Source organism: Anser cygnoides, chromosome 4, assembly GCF_040182565.1.
Source record: "Anser cygnoides isolate HZ-2024a breed goose chromosome 4, Taihu_goose_T2T_genome, whole genome shotgun sequence".
Lineage (NCBI taxonomy): Eukaryota > Metazoa > Chordata > Aves > Anseriformes > Anatidae > Anser > Anser cygnoides.
The window spans coordinates 47297881-47320398 of record NC_089876.1 but is presented as its reverse complement, the minus strand read 5'-3'; the positions used below and the strand labels follow the sequence as shown (position 1 = coordinate 47320398).

At 38.0% G+C, this 22518-nt stretch overlaps 1 protein-coding gene across 5 annotated transcripts in view; it reads left to right on the top strand.

The window, feature by feature from the left end:
* FBXW7 (F-box and WD repeat domain containing 7) overlaps window positions 1–22518 on the top strand; it is a 167952-nt gene that overhangs the window by 60222 nt on the left and 85212 nt on the right. For 2 of the 5 annotated variants that reach the window (XM_048071742.2, XM_048071741.2), the window contains exon 2: window positions 9613–10170. In XM_048071742.2, coding sequence (XP_047927699.1) covers window positions 9682–10170 — 489 coding nt within the window. In that variant the 5' untranslated portion in view covers window positions 9613–9681. The other 3 variants (XM_048071744.2, XM_048071746.2, XM_048071745.2) reach the window with 3 other exon arrangements.

The window sequence follows — 22518 nt, the reverse complement described above, 5'->3', positions numbered from 1 at the left end:
ACGGAGAAGTCATTTGGGTACTCTATAAATCACTTTGAGGTTTTTAGACCAAGCATCTTAATGGCAGCACTCTTGCTGCCAAGTGCTGTTTTGCTTTTACCTTCAAATATTTTGCATTAATAATGAGCAGTTCTGCTTGGAAGTTATTTATGTATTGCTCTTATGATACTGTTTTGCAAAGCAGCACCGTGCGAGGTAACAGGCTATGTGAGTGGCTTCATAAAGCAGCTCGGCATAACGTATTGCTAAGGTCTGTAGGTTTTTCCATTGGAAATGCATCCTTGCCCAGGGGCCACGTCCAGCACTGTTGTGGATGCTGGAGAAAAATTTACAGTAAGGCTGTTTTGGCTGTGCCAGCTACTAGCATGCGTGTTAAGCTTGGTGGTCTTGAGATCTCTCTGCAGTGGAACTAGGCACTTTTTAATCAGCAGTTGGGTAACCTGTGGCACTGTCGGAGCAGAGAGGAGGTGACAACAGCAGCTCTTGCTCCTGTGTGCTCCCAGGCAGGGGCAGCTGGGCTCGTGCTACGTGTTCTGCAGCTTTTAAATGTGCCTGCTGAGCTAAGAGGGAGTATTTCTCTAAATTAAGACTTGGCCGTGATGAATTTACTATCTTCCTAGTAAGCTATTAGAGTGAGTAATTATTCTCATAGTTAATTCCATTTGGATTTTTCTAATTTCAGCATTCAGTGGTTGGACCTTGCTTCTTGTCTATTAGATAAAATCCCTGTTCAGCTAGATACTTAGGAGCAAAGTAGTCATTTCTGCATGATAATCACATTGCCTGCTTGCTTAAAAATAGTGTGGTACTGATGGGTTGCTCTGGGTTCAGTTCCTTCTGCTGTAACATGAGCTTAACTGGTGCATTTTCTCAGGAGAGTTTTCCATGGTATGTAATGCTCCAGCGTGGCTTAACTGGAGTTACTACTAGAAAGCAAGACTAGGAGTGTGATCCTCCTCTCTCCTATGGCTCCTTTCCTGTGGATAAAAGGCCTTGAGCTGCATAAAAGCATCCTAAATGGTGTTCTTCCAGGCAGCTGGGAAGGTCTCCGTATGCAGTGCTATTGATGGAGCTGTAAGACTGATCTCAAGGACTTTAGATACAGGCAATACAGGTGTACTGGTCTGAGGGTGATCTGTGGAGATTAGGGGCCAGCTTGGAAAGCTGTCTTAACTACCACAGACCCCAAAACTCATTAGCTTAGTTTAGGGAAGGGGCAGGAGGAGTGAAACCAACCTTCCAATTTCCCAAACCGATGACATTTTAAGAACTGTGTAGTGTCCTGCTGCACTGCAAGAGTTGTCACCCTTGTTGTATGATGACTGGGGTTGAGTGTTGTTTTTTTTTTTGAGAGAAAATCTTTATTACATGTGTATTTAGCATGAAGTAGGAGTTGGGACAATCCCGTTTCTACATTTCTAGGCTTTGCTAAGTTGGCACGCAACAACATCTTTAAATCGCAAGACTGTAATTATCTGCCTGCTCTATTTATCTAATCTGAGAATTTTTCAGCCCATGTGCTTCTCTAGTAATGTAACTAAAGATATTTTGATTATGTTGCTGTTGAGTATGATCTACTGCTTGTTTTTGGCAATAAACTTCTCTTTATTAGTATGCACAGAAGGCACACTTTAAATGAGACTGAAATATCAAGATAGAAATGTGCTGTTCTAAACTGAACAAATGAGCATGCTAGTTCTGTATTGCTAGTAGTAGCAATACTGCAGGCTTCATGTAGTAATCTGTTTTGTCAAAAAAAATAGTATTATTTTTTTTAAACTGTATGCATTAATTATGCAAGGTAAGCTTTCATTTAGAGAGGTAAAATTAATATAGGAATCCAAGTCATGGTAAAACTGTCAAAGCACAAGGATAAGAATGTAATTGAAAATTGTGCTTTACCTTTCTAGCTCAGAGATGATTTCAGTGAGAAAAAGGACACTGATTAACGTTACAGATTAAGTGGCAGCATGGAGGACTGTATGGAGGACTTGCCTGTCTTATGTTGTTTTCAATAGCTGCTGGAAATCTTGGCACCCTTTAAACTCCTCCAAGCTTTTAGCTGCTTTTCATTTTCTGAGGAAAAGGGAAGAAGCCTGTCATTAGTCACACGTGATAGTTAACTTGTCACGTTTTACAGATTATTCCTTTTTACTTCAAAGAGTAGTTGTTGAAAAGATACACCAGCCATCTCCTGTATAACAGTTATTATTGATGTAACTACTAAAAATAACATGATTATTTATATGAACACAGTAAGATCAGTCATAATACTGATTTTCTATTGCGGATTGTTGCCTCCCATGATGATCTTTCAAGGATTTAAAATTATTTTATTCTCAATTTATATCCATTCACTCTTGAAAACATAAGAAAACAAAATTAAAAAAGAGGAGTAACTTTGTTGATCTTAGTTTTCTGTGAGCTGAGAGGTAAGAGCAATATTCTTGGTGTATAGACATGAGCTCTCTATTTCTTCAATAACTCTGTGTTGATAATTGTCAGTTGTGATATGGCTTTTGGGGAAAAGGACTTAAGATTTTAATTTTATATTGTTTTCCTATTACTAGGTGATGGAGTCTTTCAGCAGTGTCCTCAGTGCTTTACCATTTTCCTCTAATTACCACCCTATCCTTACCCCCACGGTATTTTGCAGTAATTCTCGTTTCCTTAAGTATCAACTTCTAAGGTAAAAACATGCCCTGGATAAAATACTACTCAGTAATTTGCTATGGTATTTTTCTCCTCCTTTTTGAAATGAGGAAAATGCATATATATTTAACATCTCAAATACAAGAACTAAGGCCATGAATTTCTTGCAGAGAAGTGTTTATAGAAAAGTTCAATGGTTTCCTCTTTCTATTTTGTGTTGACTGCTTTAATTTTGTTAGTGGGTCTCTATTAGTACATTTTATATCATGATTCTGTTGTAAAAACTTCTGCAGCTTGAACTCAGGTGAGTTAGAAGAAGATGAGCAAGAAATCTTTCTGGGTTAGGTCTCTTCTGTGTAATGTTTTAGCCAGAGCATTTTTCCTGTTTTTGAAGAGAGAGGAAATGGGGTTCTGGTTCATGGAGTTAAGATCTAGCATTCCTCTTGATGTTGTGAAGACAGAGAAATTGCAGAATATATTTTAGCTATAAGTAATCCAAATTCTGTGTGTGTGTGTGTGCATGAACCTCGCAGGTGATTGTGTTGCTAATGAATCTGTGTGCCCTGCCTGTACAGAGCAAGCAAGAGCATTGTGCCTTTTGCAGCTTTTTGGACTCTGCCCACAGTCACTGTCTGAAGAGTTAAGGGAATCTGTCTTGAAGAGCCTGGGCTTTTACCGTAATGGCTTAAAAGAGTTTTATTCACCAACTTAAACATGCAATATGAAGTTATTTGTTTCTGAACAGAGAATGGACATTAAAAGTTAATGTTCTGTGCTGATGTTCAAAGTGTACAAATGAAGATCATGTGGAAATACTACGGAAAAAAATAATGTAAAGGAAAGAAAGGATAGATCCATAAAAGGAAAATTTATTCTCCTACGCTAACAGGACCAAGACCTATTGAGCAGAAAATGTTCCCTTCGATTCAGCAGTTGAATTCTAAGGAGGATTTGGACATCTGCAGTTTGAAACATTTGTATGAGTATAGCTGGAGGTCAGAAGAATGCAATGAGTGCTGGACTCTTGATTTGTTCGTATAAAATACCTTAATCTGTATAAAGTAATTAGATATCATACTTACTTTATCATTATCTAAAGAAAAAGTATGTTGACTGCTTGGAGCTCAAGCTGTTTCTTCTAAACTTTTGCCCATGAAAGGTTCTAATTCATCTTCCACCTCTGATATTTTACTTTCATGCCACTCAGCTGAAGCACTGCTAAATTCCCATAGTAATTTCCCATAGTAATTTCTCATGTTTCCCAAACTATTTCTTCTGTAATCTTATTGTCTGGTGGGTTTTGTATGCTATTTAATGTTTTATCTTGTATTTCATACCTTACCTGTGTTTACTAAGAGGAATTAGGATTGCATGACGGATCTTCCATATCCCCATTGTATTTCCAACCCAGAGCTAAATTTTCTTTTAATTGCTTTCCTGTGTTTGTCCCTGTAATTGATAGCAAGGGATGTTGCTCTCTTGTGCTCTTTAATACCCACATATCATCAGCTATTGTGTCTCATCTAAACTTGTTTTGCAGGGAATTGATCAGAACAGGGCAAAGTATGGGACTGAAAATTAGCAGTGCAGGCTAAAGCGGTTTGGGACATGGAGGCAGAGGGTTAGAGAGGGGGCTGTCCTAAGAGGCAGTCCTAGGAGATGGTAAATTTGGATGACGAAGCAGGGAGAAAATGGGTGAGGTCTGGTGAAATAAGATTGTTGGGCTAAGAGAAGCAGGTGAACAGAAGGGAGAGAGATCTTACAGTAGACCCCGTGTTGTGGGAAAACTGGAATTGTCTTTGTTCAAAAAGACTTAGGTCTTTTTGGCTAGGGCACGGAGACTTGATGAAAAGCCTAAGAAGGCAGATAAAAAGTTGGGACCAGATTATAGTAAGGAGGAGAGGTAATTAAAAGTGGCCACACAAGAAGATTAGAGGCAGCTGGACTTAATTAAATTTGCACAGGGAAACCTTAACTGTGTTTGTTTTGTTTCTCTTTTTTTTTTTTTAAATTTACTGGATGCTTAGTGTAGTTTTTCACATGCTGTCAGGTTTATGTTTGACATAAGTCATTAAAGGAGCACTTTAATTTTCATGTCGGTTACTCTGACCATTTTGCACTAAAACAACATGAATCACTGGTAAAGGATCTTAAAGAGATTGCATAAGGGAGCAGGATGATTTCTTATCCAACAGAGGCTGCGTGTGCAGCTCTACTCTATCTTGTCTGCTGATCAGTCTTGAGTAAAGAAAAAAAAGTGGTAGCAGAGAGATGCTGGGCAGGGTGATGTTAGAGCAGGAGCAGAGAAACTTTAGCAGCTGATTTGTGTGGAGGTTGGGGCTGTGAATTGGCTGGATGAGCAAATTGAGGTGTGTATACCTTTGGAAGAAGTGGCTTTATGCTTGGAAAATGCATGTCTACTTGTCTTGCTGTAGAACGCAATGCACTGAGAATGATGCATTTTGCTTCAAAGCTACTGAAATTTTAAAAAAGTTAGATGTTCATCTTGCTCAGATGTACATTTTCTGATGATGGAAATATAGAAGGTGTGTTAATTTTCCAGTTCTTCATAAGATATTAAGCTCAGAACTTTATGACTGGAGGAGGCCATTGCTGTGATCCAGCTTACCACCCTGTGTAATGCAGCAAAATTCATCTCCTATAATTTCTGTTTAAAGCTCATAAATTTAGTTTAAGGTGTGGCTTTATCTGAATTGTCTTGTCTTCTTTAAGTCCTTGCATGAGGATAATTGTCCAGTACTGTAATCTACAAAAGTGCTGGTTTCTACCTTAGACTTTGTATAGTTTGTTACCAGTTACTGCATATTGGCTGTTTTGGTTTGTTACTTGTTCAAAGTCTTTCCCATATGCGAACGTCGGGGCTAGTAATCCAATCATTACATCCAACATGTTCTTTTTACAGCACGTAGGATACTTGTGTGCAGTGCTGCCTATTGTCAGCTATCATGGCCGTACGGTCCAAGTCCTTTTTTTTTTGGTCTAGAAGGGGGGTTTGCAACCTTATTGATGTTTTTTGTTGTTTATTTCTAGCTGCTTCCTGCATTTAATTCTCTTCATAGGCATGTTTTTCAAATGGATTTAACAGGTCAAAGGTGGCTGGCGGGGCTGATGTTTAGTCACCCTTAGGTGCATTGCCCTTAGTATTTTATTCTGGATCAAGAGAATAAAATCTCTTTTTTCAAGTGTAACTCCTGATGGGCCACGCTCGCAGTGCAGCAGGAAAACACAGCTGTCCCAGCACGCCTTTTCAGGTGAAGCTAAGCCAGGAGCTGTTCTCCGGCTTATCGGGGATGCTTCAGCCCTGGGGACAGAGCTGCTATGGGGGTAACAGCCCTCTCCCTGCTCCCCGAGCAGGTCTGGGGTTGCTGGCTCCTCCGTACAGCTCCGTTTGCTAATGCAGACCTTGTGCCGAACTTGGGCAGGCTGCACGTACGGGGGTTTTATTTTCTTTCGGAAGGCAGAGTGGGATGTTGACAGGAAATTGTGGAAGATCCTTGGCTTGGGCGGGATTTTTCTTTTCTACAGTCTCTTTTTTCGTCTCTGAATTACAAGTCAGTATTATTCAGTGTAATATACCTCGTTTTTTACAGGGTTATCTATATTAGTATGTTAGGGTTTAATCCAGTATCTAAGTTTTTTGTTAACCCAATTCCTTGTCTACCAAATTGGTAATCTCAAGAATATTTATTCCGTGAACATCCACTTCTCATAAACCATGTTGTAACTGAGATTTGCCAGATGTAACTCTTCTCTTTTCACTGACTGCTTTTCTGCATCTCTCACTTGGAAGCTAAGTCTTTATAACCTTTTCAAGTTTTGCCACACAAAACAACACAAAACAGCCTCGCTACCCCCACCCTGCCCTCTCTGCCTCTGACCTCCTTTCCTTTTTTTTCCTGACTTAGAGTTTTGAGTGATAAAAGGGCCTAATAGAGAGCCAGCAGTACATATGGAGATTTCCAGGTATTCCCACAGTTATGTTTTTACAAGTTTAAAAATGTGTAATGACTCTCGGATGTGCTGGGGGGACTGAGAGGTTTTGGTGGGAAAGCGAGCTGCGGCGCGCTCACCTTCCTCTCCTCACGGAGCGGAGCCTGCTGCGGCTGACAGTCCTGAGGACTTTCCCTGTACTTCCCCGGTGCTGCTTGGCACTTCTTACAGCTGGTTTTGAGCTACTGTTTTTCTGAGTTATTTCTTTAATCTATTTTCTGTGCATGTGAAATGGATAAAGCCAAAGAATTCAGCATGAGCAGCATTTAACGTTGAACGTAGTTGGAGGCGTGTTCTGAGGCTCGGTGTTCACTGTTGGCTCCCTTCCAGGACTTCCGTTTTCCTGAGGGATTCCTTGTATTTCCATACAGTGACCTGCTGAAAGTGTTAGGAAACTTCCCTGAGTGTTGCCTGCCAGACTTGCTGGCCGAGTTCAGCGAGGTGTGCATGTTAACACATATGCAAGCATTGCCGCTGCCCTGTCACGCTTTGGTGGCTGTCTGAATTTCTCACTCCAGCCTGAGGTGGGCAGAAAAAGCAACAGCTTCCTGGTACCGATCTGACAGTATGTTGTACTCGATGCTCCTTGTGGGTCCCTTCCAACTCGGGATATTCAATGATTCTGTGATATAAGTATGGGGCTCAGAGTGCATGTGAAGGGGGCCCAGCGCTAGATAAAAACACATCTTAGTTCTCTGGTAGTCTTCATCCTGCAAAACAATAATCCCTTAGTTTTCCATATCTACCTTATGAATGGAAATGATTGCATCTTGTATATTAGCTGGCAGCAGTTAATTCTGCAAGCACTTGCGTGACAGAAGGCAGCTTTAATGTTTCACATCTCTCAGATAATGTACATCCATCTGTGCTTCAGCGAATGTATCACCTCTTTGCATATTGATGCTTTCTGATGTAGCACTGCTTGTAATTAAATTTTGATAATGTATTTTATATGCTCCTGGAAAAAAACAAGTTGAGTTTGTTCGTTTAGATACAGGGTGAAATGGAAGTTGTGTTTGACTGAAGCTACCCTTGTGAATCGATGGTCACTGCAAGAATGGAAGAATAACTAAAAATCCATAATAAAACTAGCATATCGTCTTTTTGATTGGCTGGAATTTCATTTAGGCCTGTTATTAACAGTAACATTAGAGTTATTTTTGTCACTTAAGCAGTTAGCAGAATCTGATGCATTTTATTATTATTATTGTCATCTGATGTGTTATTTTAATGCTGACCTTTCATGTTAGTTGCTTACAGGTAAAATTGAAAGTATGTTTGAAATTATAGAAACAGGTGTAGCATTTACAGCTTTAGCAAGTATGTCCTAAACAGGTAGTTGCATATATTTAAAATAAAGCTGGTGATACTGAAGAATGTTTAAAACTCTTAAGCTTCATTTGTGACTAGAGAATTGTGGTGGAAGTTAAAACTGTTAGACAGGGAAGGTGTAGATTTCTTATACAGACCTTTTAAGTATTAATTTTTTAAGTGACTAAGTGCTTCAAAAAATCCAAATCTGCTCACTTTTTCTGAGAAAGTAAGATGTACTGTTGTCATGTTCATAATGCCTAAACTATGTAGCAAGCCTGATAAATAACTTGTGCTAGCGTCAGGTTGTATTCACAACCACATTTGAATTGCATGATGAAATGGAGTTAAGCATCACTCAAATATGCTGAGAAAAAAGTTAAGTGAAAATATATCTCTTAGAGTGCTCTCTTAATGGCATCTTTCTCAAGCAATACTTAGTACGTATAGAAAATTAAACATGTTTATTTCCGATGCCCATTGCACTCAAGGTTGGAGTTGTTAGCTTCTGGTTTGGGTCACGTGCAACCCAGTGCCCTGCTGGGTTTTTCCCCTGGTAAAAGCAGAAGTAGTCAGCACAGTCTCTGCTGTTTCTATCATGTCCTTGCCTTGACATGTATAGCTTAATTGTCTTTTATTGTTAGCTTCTAGTTCATGGATTGGAACTAATTGCTAGTGGACACTTGCTTGGAATGCATTTCAGCTTTTCAGTTCATGAGGATTTATTTGGGGGGCGATTGTCATGTGCTTAGATATGTGGAAACTTGAGAACCATGTCTTTGGGGTTTAAGTATTGTTTCCCTGCAGGAGAGGGAGACCAAGTGTGCAGAATGCCGTCTATGAGTTCCTCTCAAAGCAAGACTTTAAAACCATCTGTAAATGTGTTTCTGTGGCTTTTACATTACAACGCAATGAAATGGCTTGAGCTATGGTTTCTGGGACCTTCCTGTCCCCTCAGCAATAAATTTAGTATTTTTAAAAATACCATACAGCAAAGATGGCGTTTATCTGTTCAGACCTCTGTCATCCAAGGCTCTAGAGTTTTCTGGTCTGATTTGAAAAACAAACAAAACAAACGAACAAACTGACAGGTGGTAGACTTCCTGAAGATATGGAGTTGTTCTTTTGTGGATGTGTGGGTGGGAGAAGAGTGGGTTGAAGAATGTCTTTCTCTACTGAAGGACTTGTGGAAACAAAGTCCTTTACTGCTCCTACTGTGAGACAGGGCACTTGTGCTCCTTTCCAATGCTGTCGTTGTGCTTTCTGAATCCCTTGTATGGCTTAACATGCTGAGTGAGAGCTGTGTGTACACCTGAGCACAGGGCGCTACGCACAGCTAAGAAGCTGGTTGTTTTCTCTTGGCACGTATATTCACATGCAAGTAGTTCTGAAAAACTTAGGAATTTTGCAGAATCTAGTGTTTACAGAGATCATGCTCAGACTATATGATAGTAGAAATGACTCTCTTGATAAAAAGTTGACACCGTACTGAAAAAATTCAATCTGAAGTTGAAACTGCTCCTTGTTGCTTGGAATTTCAAGTTGTTGGGAGTAATACAATGTAGTAATATTTTTTATGCCTTATGTAATCAAAAATATAGCTTGTAATTTTCCACTTTTTTTTTGTTGTCTCCTTAGAATGTGAAAGCATTTGCATCTTCAGATAGCCTAGCCAAGGTCCAAGAAGTAGCAAGCTGGCTTTTGGAAATGAATCAGGAACTGCTCTCTGTGGGCAGCAAGAGGCGACGAACTGGTGGATCTCTTCGAGGTAATGCTTCCTCAAGCCAAGTAGATGAGGAGCAGATGAATCGGGTTGTAGAAGAGGAGGAGCAGCAGCAAAGACGACAACAAGAGGAGCAGCATATTGGGAGGAATGGGGAGATAGGAGGAGAAGAACCTGGATTTGATGACAGACATGAATCCCAGCAGGAACAGTTAGAAGAAAATAACAATAGACTTATTACAGTGGATGAAGAATCCACTTGTAACCAAGAGGAAGATGATGATGAACATGCTGGTGATCAAGAGGAGGAGGTGGAAGAGGAGGAGGAAATGGACCAGGAGAGTGATGATTTTGATCAGTCTGATGACAGCAGTAGAGAAGATGAGCATGCTAACAGCAACAGTGTCACAAATTCCAATAGCCTCATGGACTTGCCCATTCACCAGTCATCACCATTCTACACAAAGACAAAGGTGAGAAACTGATTTTTTTTTTTTGTATTCTTAATCTTGGTTAACTCTGGATTTTGGAAAATATCTATATATAAACTGAAGCTGAAGTTTTAAACTGAGGCAAAGACTTTGTTTCCTAAAGAACTTAGTTTGTGGACTACATAAATTCTTAAACTGTATTGTTCTAACTGTTAATAATCAAAAAATCTGCAGGCATTTGACATGAATAAGTACTCATTTTAAGGGACTAGAGCTCTTGAAGACTATTTTAAAAAGAACAGTGTTGTTTTAAAAAATATTTCATATGCTGACTCATACCCGTAACAAGACTCTCCAGGGGTTATTTATGATGTTTTCTTTTTCAAAGCAGGCAAGAAAAAAGGTAAGCGATTGTGCGTATATGGTGGTCTGTGAGATCTAGTTCAAAGTGTTTGTCATGAAAAGTTACTGTGAAATATTACAGAAACTTAAAGTTCTTCCTTCTAGACAGGTCACAGTGATTTCACTGACAACATATGGATTTAAAAGAAAGTAATAGCGAATCATTCGTTTACAGTCATTGCATAATGCTGTATGATATTCTGCTTGAAAGGAGCTTGTAAATTGTGTTTACTGATTGAGAATTTCCAGTTTGCAACAACAACTTGAAAATAAATAGTACCATTTTTATTGTTACAGGTATCACCCAACATTTTAGATCCATTGTTCATTAGGAGTTCACCATGTTTTCCAAATACCTCAAGAAGAAGGAATTATCATAACTTTTAGCAGCAGCAAAATCTGAAAGAATAATGATAGCGGTGATACTGCCTAATGAAAGGGAGGAGCAGGGAAGTGGCTTTGTGGAAGAGCATTGTTCTTAAACCTGTGTGCCAATTTTGTAATCATCATAAATTGGTAATAAAACACTTTGTTTCCTTCCACCTTTCAAAAATAAAACAGAAAACCCTCAAATTCTTACAACATACTTGTCTTTCTGAAAACTGATGTAAAACAAAATCACAGAATCAATTAACAGGGTTCCCTATTTGTATGACTATGAATATAAATGTATTGATAATCAGTCTTGAAGATACACTGGAACAGGTAAATAGGATGAATATTTGCTTCTTGAAGCTGCAGCAATACGTTTTTGGTATTGCTGATTAGTTTGTTTAGAAAAGTCATAATGTTTTCATGTGATTTTTTTTAGGAAACGATACAACTTTATAATTCTACTGTGCAAGCTTCTGAAGTATACGCTTTCTAACTTGGAATGAAATGCTGTGATGCAGTCAAATTTCATGTCATTCAGTTAGCTTTCTGCAAGCTGTTTTTAATCTGATGATTTGGTTTTCCAAAGTTCAGTGTTACTTGTTGATGATTGTATAACAACTTGCATCCATCCAGTTTGGACTTGATACTTAATGTAAGATATGTTTATGCTCAGAAATACATGTAAAGTCTCTGACTCAAAAGCTTTTTTTTCTTTGTAACTAACCATACTCAAAATATGTATGAACTGAGCAGAACATGATCAGTTCTGAAGCTTTTTTGTATCATCTCTAATAATGAATGCAATTTTCTAAAATATTTTAAGGCACATTCAATGTAAATCAATATTTCAAGGAAGTTTTGCCTAAAGGAGCTTGTCTCAGAGATTTTCGTATAGATACACAATTTCTGTGTTGTCTGATAGTTGCTTTGCATTTTGTTTCCATGCAGTGCTGGCCATTTTCATCTGTGCTGTGCCCTCAGGCTGTGCTCCTGCAAGAACTGTTTGGGGAGCTAGGTAGTGGAAATCGTCTTTGGGAATTGTTTTTGATTCATGGTGTGACTTTATTTTTGATAGTTTTAACTGTATACCTGAAGGAGCAGCACAGGTAGAAAGCTGCTTGAGCTGGCACTGCTCGAGGTCATGGTTATGCAGTAATGCTTCATTAATTCTTACCAATTCCTTAATAAAACAAAATCTAACCATAGGAACACATTCTGTGTTAGGAAATACTGTAGAAATACTGCTGTGCCAGAGCACGCTTATTTCTACTCTGGTAATTCATTCATGACAAATGAATATGCTGCTTTTGGGAAGAAAAAGGGGTATTTGTAGGTTTATCGGCAGTATTTGTTTGTACTTGCTGGAGATGGACTCATCCCAGGAGACTCAAACCTCGTAGACTTACTTGTGTTTCAGATATGCTTCTCAGCATTTGTAGTCTAGTACAGCTCTTCTCCTCGTCGCTCTGGCTGAGTTATGGGCTCCCTTGTTGTATTCTCTATTCCTGTGAACCTTGCTTTGCACCACCAGTATCAGCTGTGGGGACTGAATCCGCCGCTCTACTGTTTCTATGTCAGATGTAAACCCTGCTGCTCAGAGGCGTACGTTGCAGATCCAACGCAGTTGCTAGCTTGATATAGCTGTATGGAGCAATGCTGGCAACGTACAGGGTGTTTTCATCAGAACCAGCTATCAGGGGATAGGAGTGAAACTGAATAAAACAGCAACTGCTACAGTCGTAACTGTTTTTGTGCACTCATATGAACTTTTGGATATCTGTTCTTCGTCTTTCTGTTTTTCTTCTCCTTATAAACTACTGAATAAAGTCTCTTTGTGATATGTTTTTTTATTTTTTATTTTTTGCTTATTGGCCTGTGGGATCATGTGATGTTAAGGAAGGACATGGCAAGGTTCCCAAGTAACATGGTATATGCCGGTTGCGTTGGGCACCCATCATCTTAGACGGCCACTTGACAGCAGCAAGCTGACTGTTCTGGCTGATAAACTCAATCAGAATGGCTAAAACATTTTATATAAATGTTTTTATATATTTATAATGTATGTTTACACAATATGTAGGATTATATATAAATGAAATATGAAAATATTTTCTTGATATTACTGTTCCATGGAAGCAATTGCAGTAATTGTTTCCATAATGTTCTGAAAATGTTATGACTAAAGGGTGTGTGCCCTTAAAATGAAAGGGTACAGGAGAGTCTTTGTTGCATTCACCAGGAGTGCCTTAGGAATCTAGAAGGGTCTTTATGATTGTGTTACAGTCCCCTGCTTAAAATGTTAGGCTGCTTTGTGTTGACTTCTGTGCAAGCTAAAGAAGATTGTTCAAATGTTTTTGCTTTTTATAAAAGAAAACAGTCCAGCAAGGCAAATCGGTCAGAACTATTGGTTGTTTCAGTGAATTGTGTTTAAATTTCTGTACCTTTATTCTACTCTGCCGTTTTACTCTGTCTTTTTTGACCATTGTATTCTATTGTTTTCCTGCTGAACTGAAAAGCTGTTTAACTTGTCTTTATTTTGTGTACATAAAGTGATCAAGTTCACTGCTGAAAGGTCTCCTACATGTAGGTACTTAGGGCACTGTGTCCAACAGACATATTTTCCTATTCTCATTATGGTACTTCCCTTAACACTGATTTTTGAACATTCATCCGAACTGTAGATGCTAGAATCTCAGTTCTTGCAAGGAGGCCAATTAAAATTTATTCATACTATGTATTGCCTGTTCACGTTACAAACAATCACATTAACACCTTTGACTGCAGCAAGGCATTGGGATTTCATGTCCGGCTGCTCTGCCCAACATGATGCAAGACTCTTTCAGAGAGCTTTCTGTTCTGTAAGTATGGTCTGTATTCTTTGCAACTAGAAAATTGAATTGATGCTTGGGTGTGTTCAAGTGAATAGTTTTCTTGTACCCAGTGTACCCCCATTAGATCCTTAACAGTTAATTTTCACTCTCCTCAGTCTTTCTCCTGTCAAATGTTATTTGTCATGTCTGTTATATAAAAATACAAAACAGCACAGTAGGGTAAAATAAGTAATACATGCAAGGCTTTCAGGAATGTGCTCTTGATGCTGATTCTTTTCTGGTTGCAACTTATGCACAGCATCCATTGCCAGTTCCCTTTGATGACTTTGTATCGCTTGAGTTCTTTAGGAATGATTGTGCTACAGTTAAACCACAACATGAGCAAACATATATTTACAATATATCAGATATTTCGTAGCAACTGCCCTTAAATGCTTTTATCCCTCAGTAAATGTGGTATTCTGTAACACTGCAAGGACAAGAAAATATAGCTGGTAGCCACTGTCACTGGGGAATAGCTTATGTAAATTAACATCCTTGCTTATTTAAGATTTTGTTTGCCTAACTATTTCTACAACTTCTAGTTTTTAATATTAACTTTAATATTAACAGCTGTCATCCTCGGTATAATCAAATCTGTTGTTTTTAATTGCTTTGTTTCCATCAAGATGAGTTGTTTTTGTTTAGTTGCTTTGATGTTTTCTTAGAGGAGTAATGACATCTCGATTATCTTAGAAAATGTTCCCATACAGTTTAAATAAGATACAGGTTTATTTGGCTTTGGGTTGGACTTGAAATATATTGCAGAATGATGAAAAAAGAAATCATGATCACTTACACCAAAGCTACCACAAATTTTTAACTTTGATGTATTAGTTTTTCATTTATTTAAAATCCTACGTTATGTTTTGTCCTATGTTGAAGCTACCTCAGTTAGGAAACAGTCACTTTAAAAAAATAAAAATAAATATTCCTGATAAGAGTTAGTTACGTTCCAGTGAATATTGTTACAATTTTTTATGATTAAGACAAGTAACTACTTCATACCAGAGTACCAAAGCCAGTTAGGTGCTCTAGGTCATGTTGTGGTATCAAGGTATGTTTCCTTTCTTACTCCTGCTTGCATGCTTGAAGCTGGTCTCTGGCAAAAGAGGAGAACAATCTGAAGATTATACAGAACCTAAAAGATACGATTTATTATGTCTAAGGCAAAAATCTTGTGTTGTACAGGTAGGAGACCAGTTGTTGGGAGAGGTGCGTGACAGCTTTCGCTCATCTTGAAGTCTGCATCTCGCCTTAGACAGGTGCTATCTTGAATTTTGATATAAGCTCTTACTTTTACACCACACCCTCCAGTTCCTGACAGGATTTCTGGAACCATTTAATATTTCTCTACAAATTGTGTTTTGAAGGGAGTAAATGGAAAGCACTGAAGGTATTTGCATGTATTCTGTAGGGACCCGAATTTTAAAATCTCTGTGAAGAGGTAGAGGTAGATTGGCCATGTGTGGCCGTGCTCAGTGGTTCTGGACAACAGGTACTGCTCAACAAGAGTCATTGTAGGCCTAACAAACCCTCTTAAACATTTACTTTCTTTCTTTTTTTCTATTGAGGTTGTCATGAAGCTTAGAAAATTAGGGTATATTAATGTGAAAGTGATATTTCAGTGGTAACGATTTGGATTGCACTTGAAGCATTATGTGATGGCGAGCCTTACTCCTCCAGAAGGGTCAGGCATTCGGCAGGGTACAGCCCTGCTCTGACTTGCCAAGTCAGAAAAGAGATTAGCTAAAATACAGATTAAAAACTTCTTGAGGGATATAGAGTTGGATCTGTAACAACAAAAACCATGTTGATACCCCTTCAGCAGTTGCTGTATTTGAGCATTTGCTGCATTATTTAAAGCTAATAATTTGATTCCTCTCATATACAACATGCAGCAATGGTAAAGGCTGAGAAGCAGCTTATTTTTCTGGTAAAAGTGGTGCACTTTGGTTAGAGTGACCTCTGATTCCAGGTTCCGTATTCACCGTGCCTGTTTGACCACAAAGGCACTGGGAGGTGCGAGTGTGTGAGTATCAGCGTTACACTCCTTGTTCTGTTTGTCCGTCGACCTTGGAGGGTGGCGGGGAGACCAAATAAGCTGGCTTGGCTTCAGTGGAGCTAGGTCAGCGTGTACCACAGGCTTGTTCCTGGGAGCTTACATTTCCAGACTTAAAGTTCTGAAGCAAACCTCAAGTTCAAATACTTAGCTTTGAGCTCCCCAGTCGTGCAGACTGGGAGAGAATTTTTTACTCTGTGGTGCTTGTTCCGAGCTGGTACATAGAGCACAAGGATATCAAAGATTTATTTTTCAGTAATTTTGGTTTTGTGTGGAAGGATAGTATCAATTTTTAAAACTAAAGGAAATTAAGTGGCTATTGTAAGGAAGATTGCGCAGGGCAGTTCATGCCTGTGTGAATTGAAAAGTGGCTCCTATGTGCAAGTGTAAATTTATTGTTAGGTTAGGTTTAATTTTTGTTTATTGTTAGGTTGTTATTTATTTATTAGGTTAGTAGCAAACAAAGCTTTTTAGAAATACATGGAAAGAAAGGATAACTAGAGCAATGCTGACCTTTGGGAAGTGAGTGTTTATTTTGCATAAAGGCAGTACACTCAATTTAGGGAAGGTTGGAATATTGTGTGTAGGTGGGGTGGTTGTCTTGCAGCAATGTGTGTTAATATTTTTACCCCTTTTTCAGCAGCAGAGGGTGCTGCTATTGCTTTGCTGCAGTCTTATGGAGAGTTTTGCTGCGTTGCTTTGCAAAGGATTTCCCTCCTGCAGCTAAAAACTTAGTGTGTTTTTTAATCTACAAAATAAATACAAAGGAATTTAAGAATTTTATTCTATAAAAAGAGATTCCTTTTTTCCCCTTTATTTTTTTTTGCAGGGATCACGCATAGGCTATGTAGATTCTTCATGCCTTTCATCTCCTGAGATGTCTAACAATTATCACAATGCTTTAAAGAGTTTTTAAACCAAGTAATAATTCATTTAGTCGTGTCAAAATGGGTACATGTTAGGAATTGCTCTGACTGTAAGAAAAAAAAAATGTTGGCAATAGAATTTTTTGTTCTTCTCGCTTCTCCCTGAGATTCTCCTTCCTAATTAAAGCTGCTTTCATATCACCGTCTCGAAAAGATTAGCGATGTGCAAATTTTTTCCTGCCATTCTCCCCCTTTGGTTTTGTGAACCACAGCATTAAAATACAATGAGATAAGATGAGTAAATGACTTAAGATAAATAAACAATTAATGGTCTTTACAACGGCAAGGCAGAGCTACTTTTACGTTACTGTGACAGTTTAAGTATTTTGGAGCAAGTTTTGTGTTTTTTAAAAATAATATTTTTGACCCTTCCAGTACAGAACCTTATTTTTCTGTTGGATGGTAATAACATTAGAAATAGTCACGCTCTTGAGATGAATATCAATTAACACTTACAACCTTTGACTTTTCTCATTTATATACTGCGCAGTTTAGTTCCTGATGATTCCAAGCATGAAGGATCATTTGGAAAGGTTCTGCGACTGTCATTAAGATGTAGTTTGTTAAATATTAAAGTATCCATGGAAGGAATGCAGATTCCCAGTCTCTCTGTAGGTAACAAAGTTCTTCCTCTTCTGTGCTAACCAGCAGCATGTTTCTTGACTTCAAATACCAACCTTTCTTTTGAAAAGTACTTTTCTCTTGCTTTGCTTTTACTTGACTTTAGGTAATGGGATCATTTGCTGCCTGATATTTGCTGAGGTTTAGCTGTATTCTCACATTTGTAAGTAGAATTGTCCCTATGCTTTCACTTGCAGGTAAAGCTGGCATTAAAAAATGGCTGCTCTGCTGATTTTCTGTAGTCTGTAAGCAGATCATGAAGCTTGCTAATTGACACGTGTGTTCTGCTTATAATATGCAGTTATCCCAGATATAGTGTGTGTCTTAACTTGGCTACCGAGTTCAGCTTCCTGCTGCAAAATTCTTGAGGTATCTAGTAATTAAATGCTATGTTGAAGTGTCCCTTGCAGTCAAAGGACAGAAATCTCTCCTACAATAAACGCTTTCTTTTCTTTAATGAAAGGTGCTTTACTATTTTTCATCGTGCTTTCTAGAAATTTTACTACAGATTTAATGCACGGTACTGGTGTGCAATTTGTTTTGTTGACAGTTGTGTATAGACAGGAGAATCAACAATCTCAGTGCCTGGGAAGGAAGAGAAGTTCGACAGAAAACATTGACGCTGACAGTTTGGGTCATAGTTTTGATTATGAGATGGTATTTAATAAGGAGGTTTTCATTGATTTTTGCCTTCGTTATAGAGAGATGTGTGTTTTCTTGATGTGGAAAAGACATAGTGCTGATTTAGTCCTCTCTTTCCCTGTTACAGTGATCACTTACTGGACTAAAGACCTAGCTGAGTAAGGCACAAGCAATTTTCTTCTACTTTACCAATAATTGAGGTCAGTCTTTCAGTTCCAGTCTAGGGATTTACCTCAACTAGTCACACTAGAAAATAAAACAACAGAGCTTTTGCTTGTGCCAGATTTGTCTGTACAGATATCTGACTCAAATGTTGAATCGCACCCTTTGTGCAGTGAAGACACGGCCTGCATCTCAGAACGTATACCTTCCTTATTTCCTGATCGTCCTTACAGGCACATTTGGTAGCTCTTTCTGAACATATGTGTAATTCCTTTGGAGCCGTATGTTTGTTGACATGTAGACATACTTCCAGCCCTTCCCTGCAGCAGGGAAAAAGCCAGCCACCTCTCTGGCAGGGAAGCAGTCTCTTAGACTTGCTCAGAATTGATGTGTTGGTACGAGGCTGTATTAACTTGAATTGTCTTCTAGTTTCTTGGCCTGTGCAGAGCTCCTTAAAGGTAAATATTGGAAAGGAACTTGCTGGTGTGACTCCGACTGCCCTACCAGATTCCTAGATGGCTTTGTGTAGAACACATCAAATTGGTTCTTTCAGAATAACTACTCGAGGCGGTGTCTTTAGTTGCACACTTTGTTTTGTAAGTTTTGAAATCAGCATCAATTAACCACCTAATTTTGCTCAGGATCTTAGTACGCAAGATGAAAATCAGCTTTTTAAAATATACGTTGCATTTTTTAAGAATGTCAGTAACACCATTTCAACTTGTGAATTATAGGGCCATGCCATGATGAAGTAGAAATCATGAAAACATGCTCGAGAATACTTTCAGTATGCTTACTCTGTGGGGATGCATTGCTTGCCTAAGAAATACATGGGGGAGCTCTGCCCCACTTAAAAATGCCATTTGTTCCTTATGTTGTTCTTGATTATGTGGCAGGTGCTGTTGCCTGATGTGATCGTTAGCCCAAACATCCCTAGACTGTAGTGATACAGCTGTATTTACTGAGCATTTTGTCAGTGGGTGCTGCTGCTCTAGGTGTTGATTTTAAGCTGCTTCACCTTTTGGGGCTTAGCTGAAGTTGTTATTAGTGGTTATGAAACTTGATGCAAATGGTGAATCGAAGTCTGAAGAAAGTAAAACTTACTGGTGAGTTAGTTTTTGGTTCTGTTTATTATTTTATTTTTCTTTTTAAGGATGGTCTTTTAATACTAATCTGGCTACAAGTTTACGTTTAAAAATGTTATGTTCAGTACAATTATTTTGTTCACTGATGTTTTATACTTACAAAAATTGAGATATGAAATTAGTTTAGAGAGGTGGAAGAATAGAAGGTGATCTGAGGAGCACAACTATGTTTAACAGCTGCTGCAGGACTAACATTTTTTCATGACTCATTTGTCACTGCAATCTGCAAACTAGCAGTATATCCTTTACTTCTGTAGAGTCTTTGTTATCTGCACAACATCTTGGTATTCAGCAAACTGTACATAAGGAAATAATTTACATATCTTTACAAATTCTTGAGTATAAGAAGAAAATGCAGAGATTTCTGTCCCAAGTCAAGCTGGTCCAAACTAACTATTTCTCTGTAGAGAATCTTACTTCTTTTTATGCTTTTTTTTTTTTTTAACCAAAAGCTGATGTTTTCTACTGATGCTACTACCCAACCAAATATTGCATAATATGAAATGGGCAAATTGTGAATTTTAGTATTATTCAGTTTAATTCAATCTTGGGAGATAGTGGCTGTGCTTTTCAGCTGTGTCATGAAATAAGACTGTTGATGCTTATTAAATTTTAATGTATTTGTTCAATCCCTGGTGCCTCTGCTGAAGTAGAAAATGTACCTATGGCCTCCACAGATTGCCAGCAGGGATAAGTTCCACCTTATTCATCATCAGAAGTCATTATTACTTTTAAGTGAAGTATGAGCAATGTTTCCTGTAAGTGCAAAGCACTTTCTTATTTTGTGTTACTCAGCTGCTGGTTATTTGTGTCTGGCAGAGGCAGGAGACCCTTTGTTGTTCTCACTTAAGTTATGGAGCCTTTCTGAAGGATGACAGCTCTTGCAATCATTATTAAGCCAAATGTATTGAATACTAAAAATATTAATAAACAACAAAGAACAAATAACACATACTGTTGTTTTTTTACCAGTGTTAAGTCCTTCAATTCTGATCCCTTGGTCAGATATTCTAAAACACAGAAAATAAATCACTTAATTAAAATGAGCAAGGAAAACTGGACATGACACAGCTACATGGAAGAAATCAAACTTTGTGTAATTCGTTATGGATCCCTTGTTCTTGCTAGATGTAGTGTTGTACATTATCCAAAGCCAAGGATATTTCAGCAAGGATATTGTTACCCTGAGGCAATTACCCATCTGCACAATTTTTGGCTTTGGTGGAAAACCCCTAGTATTGCATGTCCTTTAAGTAAGTATTCCAAGCTCTGTTTTACATGCATGCGTCTTTATCTGTTTTGGAGGAAAAAAACCCAACAAACTATTGAAACTTTTCCGATGCTTTGCCAGTGAGAACACTGTGGTGCTGCTGCCCTGTATTTGTTTGTTGACAGTTTCAAGTACAAACATCAGGAAGACAATTCAGCTCAAAGCTGGATCTAGGTGTCCATATAAATATATATTTATATATATTTATTAAATACTCATAAGTATTTTAGATGATGGGCAATGTTTGAACAAACCAGGGAAAGCCAGTGCCTGTTAAATAAAAATACAGGCAAGAATCGTCCTGTCCCATCCGTCTCCCCCCCCACCCACTCAAAGGGGAAGAAAAAAGGGGGGGAAGTAAAAGTGGCAAATAAAAGATCAAGATGGTATCCGTATCAGCCAAGTGCCATGTCTTCCATAGACTACCTGCTCTTTTCTGTAATCTAGGCATCCTTTACTTCACATATCTTGAGCTTTATAAATAGCTTCACAGCCCTTTGCAGTATGCTGTTAACCAGCTGAAAAGGATTAGGTAGCTTAATTGGTTGCTATCAAATGAATGCCAGTATAACAATTGGTTGCATTTGTTGCATTTATTTGAATTTTACAGTTCTAGTGAGAAAAAAATAATCTTCTAAAAAATAGACCTGGCCGCCTACATTCTTTCATTTCAAAATGTAATACTTTGCATTGTTCAAACTTCTATTTCTGGCATATTTTCATTTTATTTAAATAAAATAGCTGGATATAAGAGTCTTATTTTGATGTCAGGGTATACAAGAGGATTTTTTTAATGCTAAATAGTATCTGGACATTTTTTTCTTCCTAGTAAAAAAAATCTGAATGTATTAGTGGCAGAAATATTTTTAAGAGCTTTATGTTTTTTTGGGGGAATGTAACTTTTCCATTTAATATGCAGAAAGGGAGAATTACAAGCCAAATTTATTTTTTAGTAATGGTTTCTAGGTGCTATTAAAAAACTAATACTTGTGATTTAAAGTATTTTGGTACTGGCCTTGTATATATTTTGTATGTGTGTATACACAAGTAGATAATTTCTCACTTATAGTCTTGCATTTTACATGAAAATACTAGAAAAGTTCCTAAGAGAAGTTGAATTATTGTGTATGAAGTTAATTTTTCAGTTTCCTGCTTTGTAAAGCAGCCTTCTTGCTAACAAAACCACCTGCTTCCCCTTCCCCCCAGCTTGTCCTCAGCCTGGGAATTTGACTTGCATTTTAATCCAGTGTTAAATATTGCATGACTTCTCTACCTGTTGTTGCAGTCCTAATTCTTGCCTCAGCTTTATTTAAAGGTGCAACAACAGCATAAATAAGTGGTCAGCAAATGAATTCCTGCATAGCAGCTGTAGCAGTTCTTCTTAACAGCTGGTGCAACTCTGGCTAGACTTAAATGTACTTAACCACCAAATTGTTTTATAGCCAATGAGGATTGGGCAGACATTTCTGGAATACTTGGAAAGTGCAAGATGATGAAGCTGGATTTCTGTTACATACCTGAAATTTTTAATGAAGAAAGAAAGACACGTGCTTCTAAGATGGCTAAAAAAAAAGAAAAAAGATAATGACAACAAGACCCTGTAGTACAGTAAATAAAGTTAGAAAGTTTGTGGAGCAAAGCCAAATGATAGTTTTCTGATTATAAATATGTACACTCACAGGATGCTTAAATATGGTAGGAACTATTTAAAAATGTATATGGTTAAGTATATGTCTTAATGACACAGTAATATCATTAGTATTGACATATTGTCATGCCAATATGCAGTTTACTAGAAAGTCTCTATCTTTTTCATAAATACTTAATGTGACCTTACAAAAAGCTTCCTTGTGCAAATGGTCTCCTCCTACTTCTGTCAAATGCTCTTCTGCACTAATAACGTATGGACTGAGGG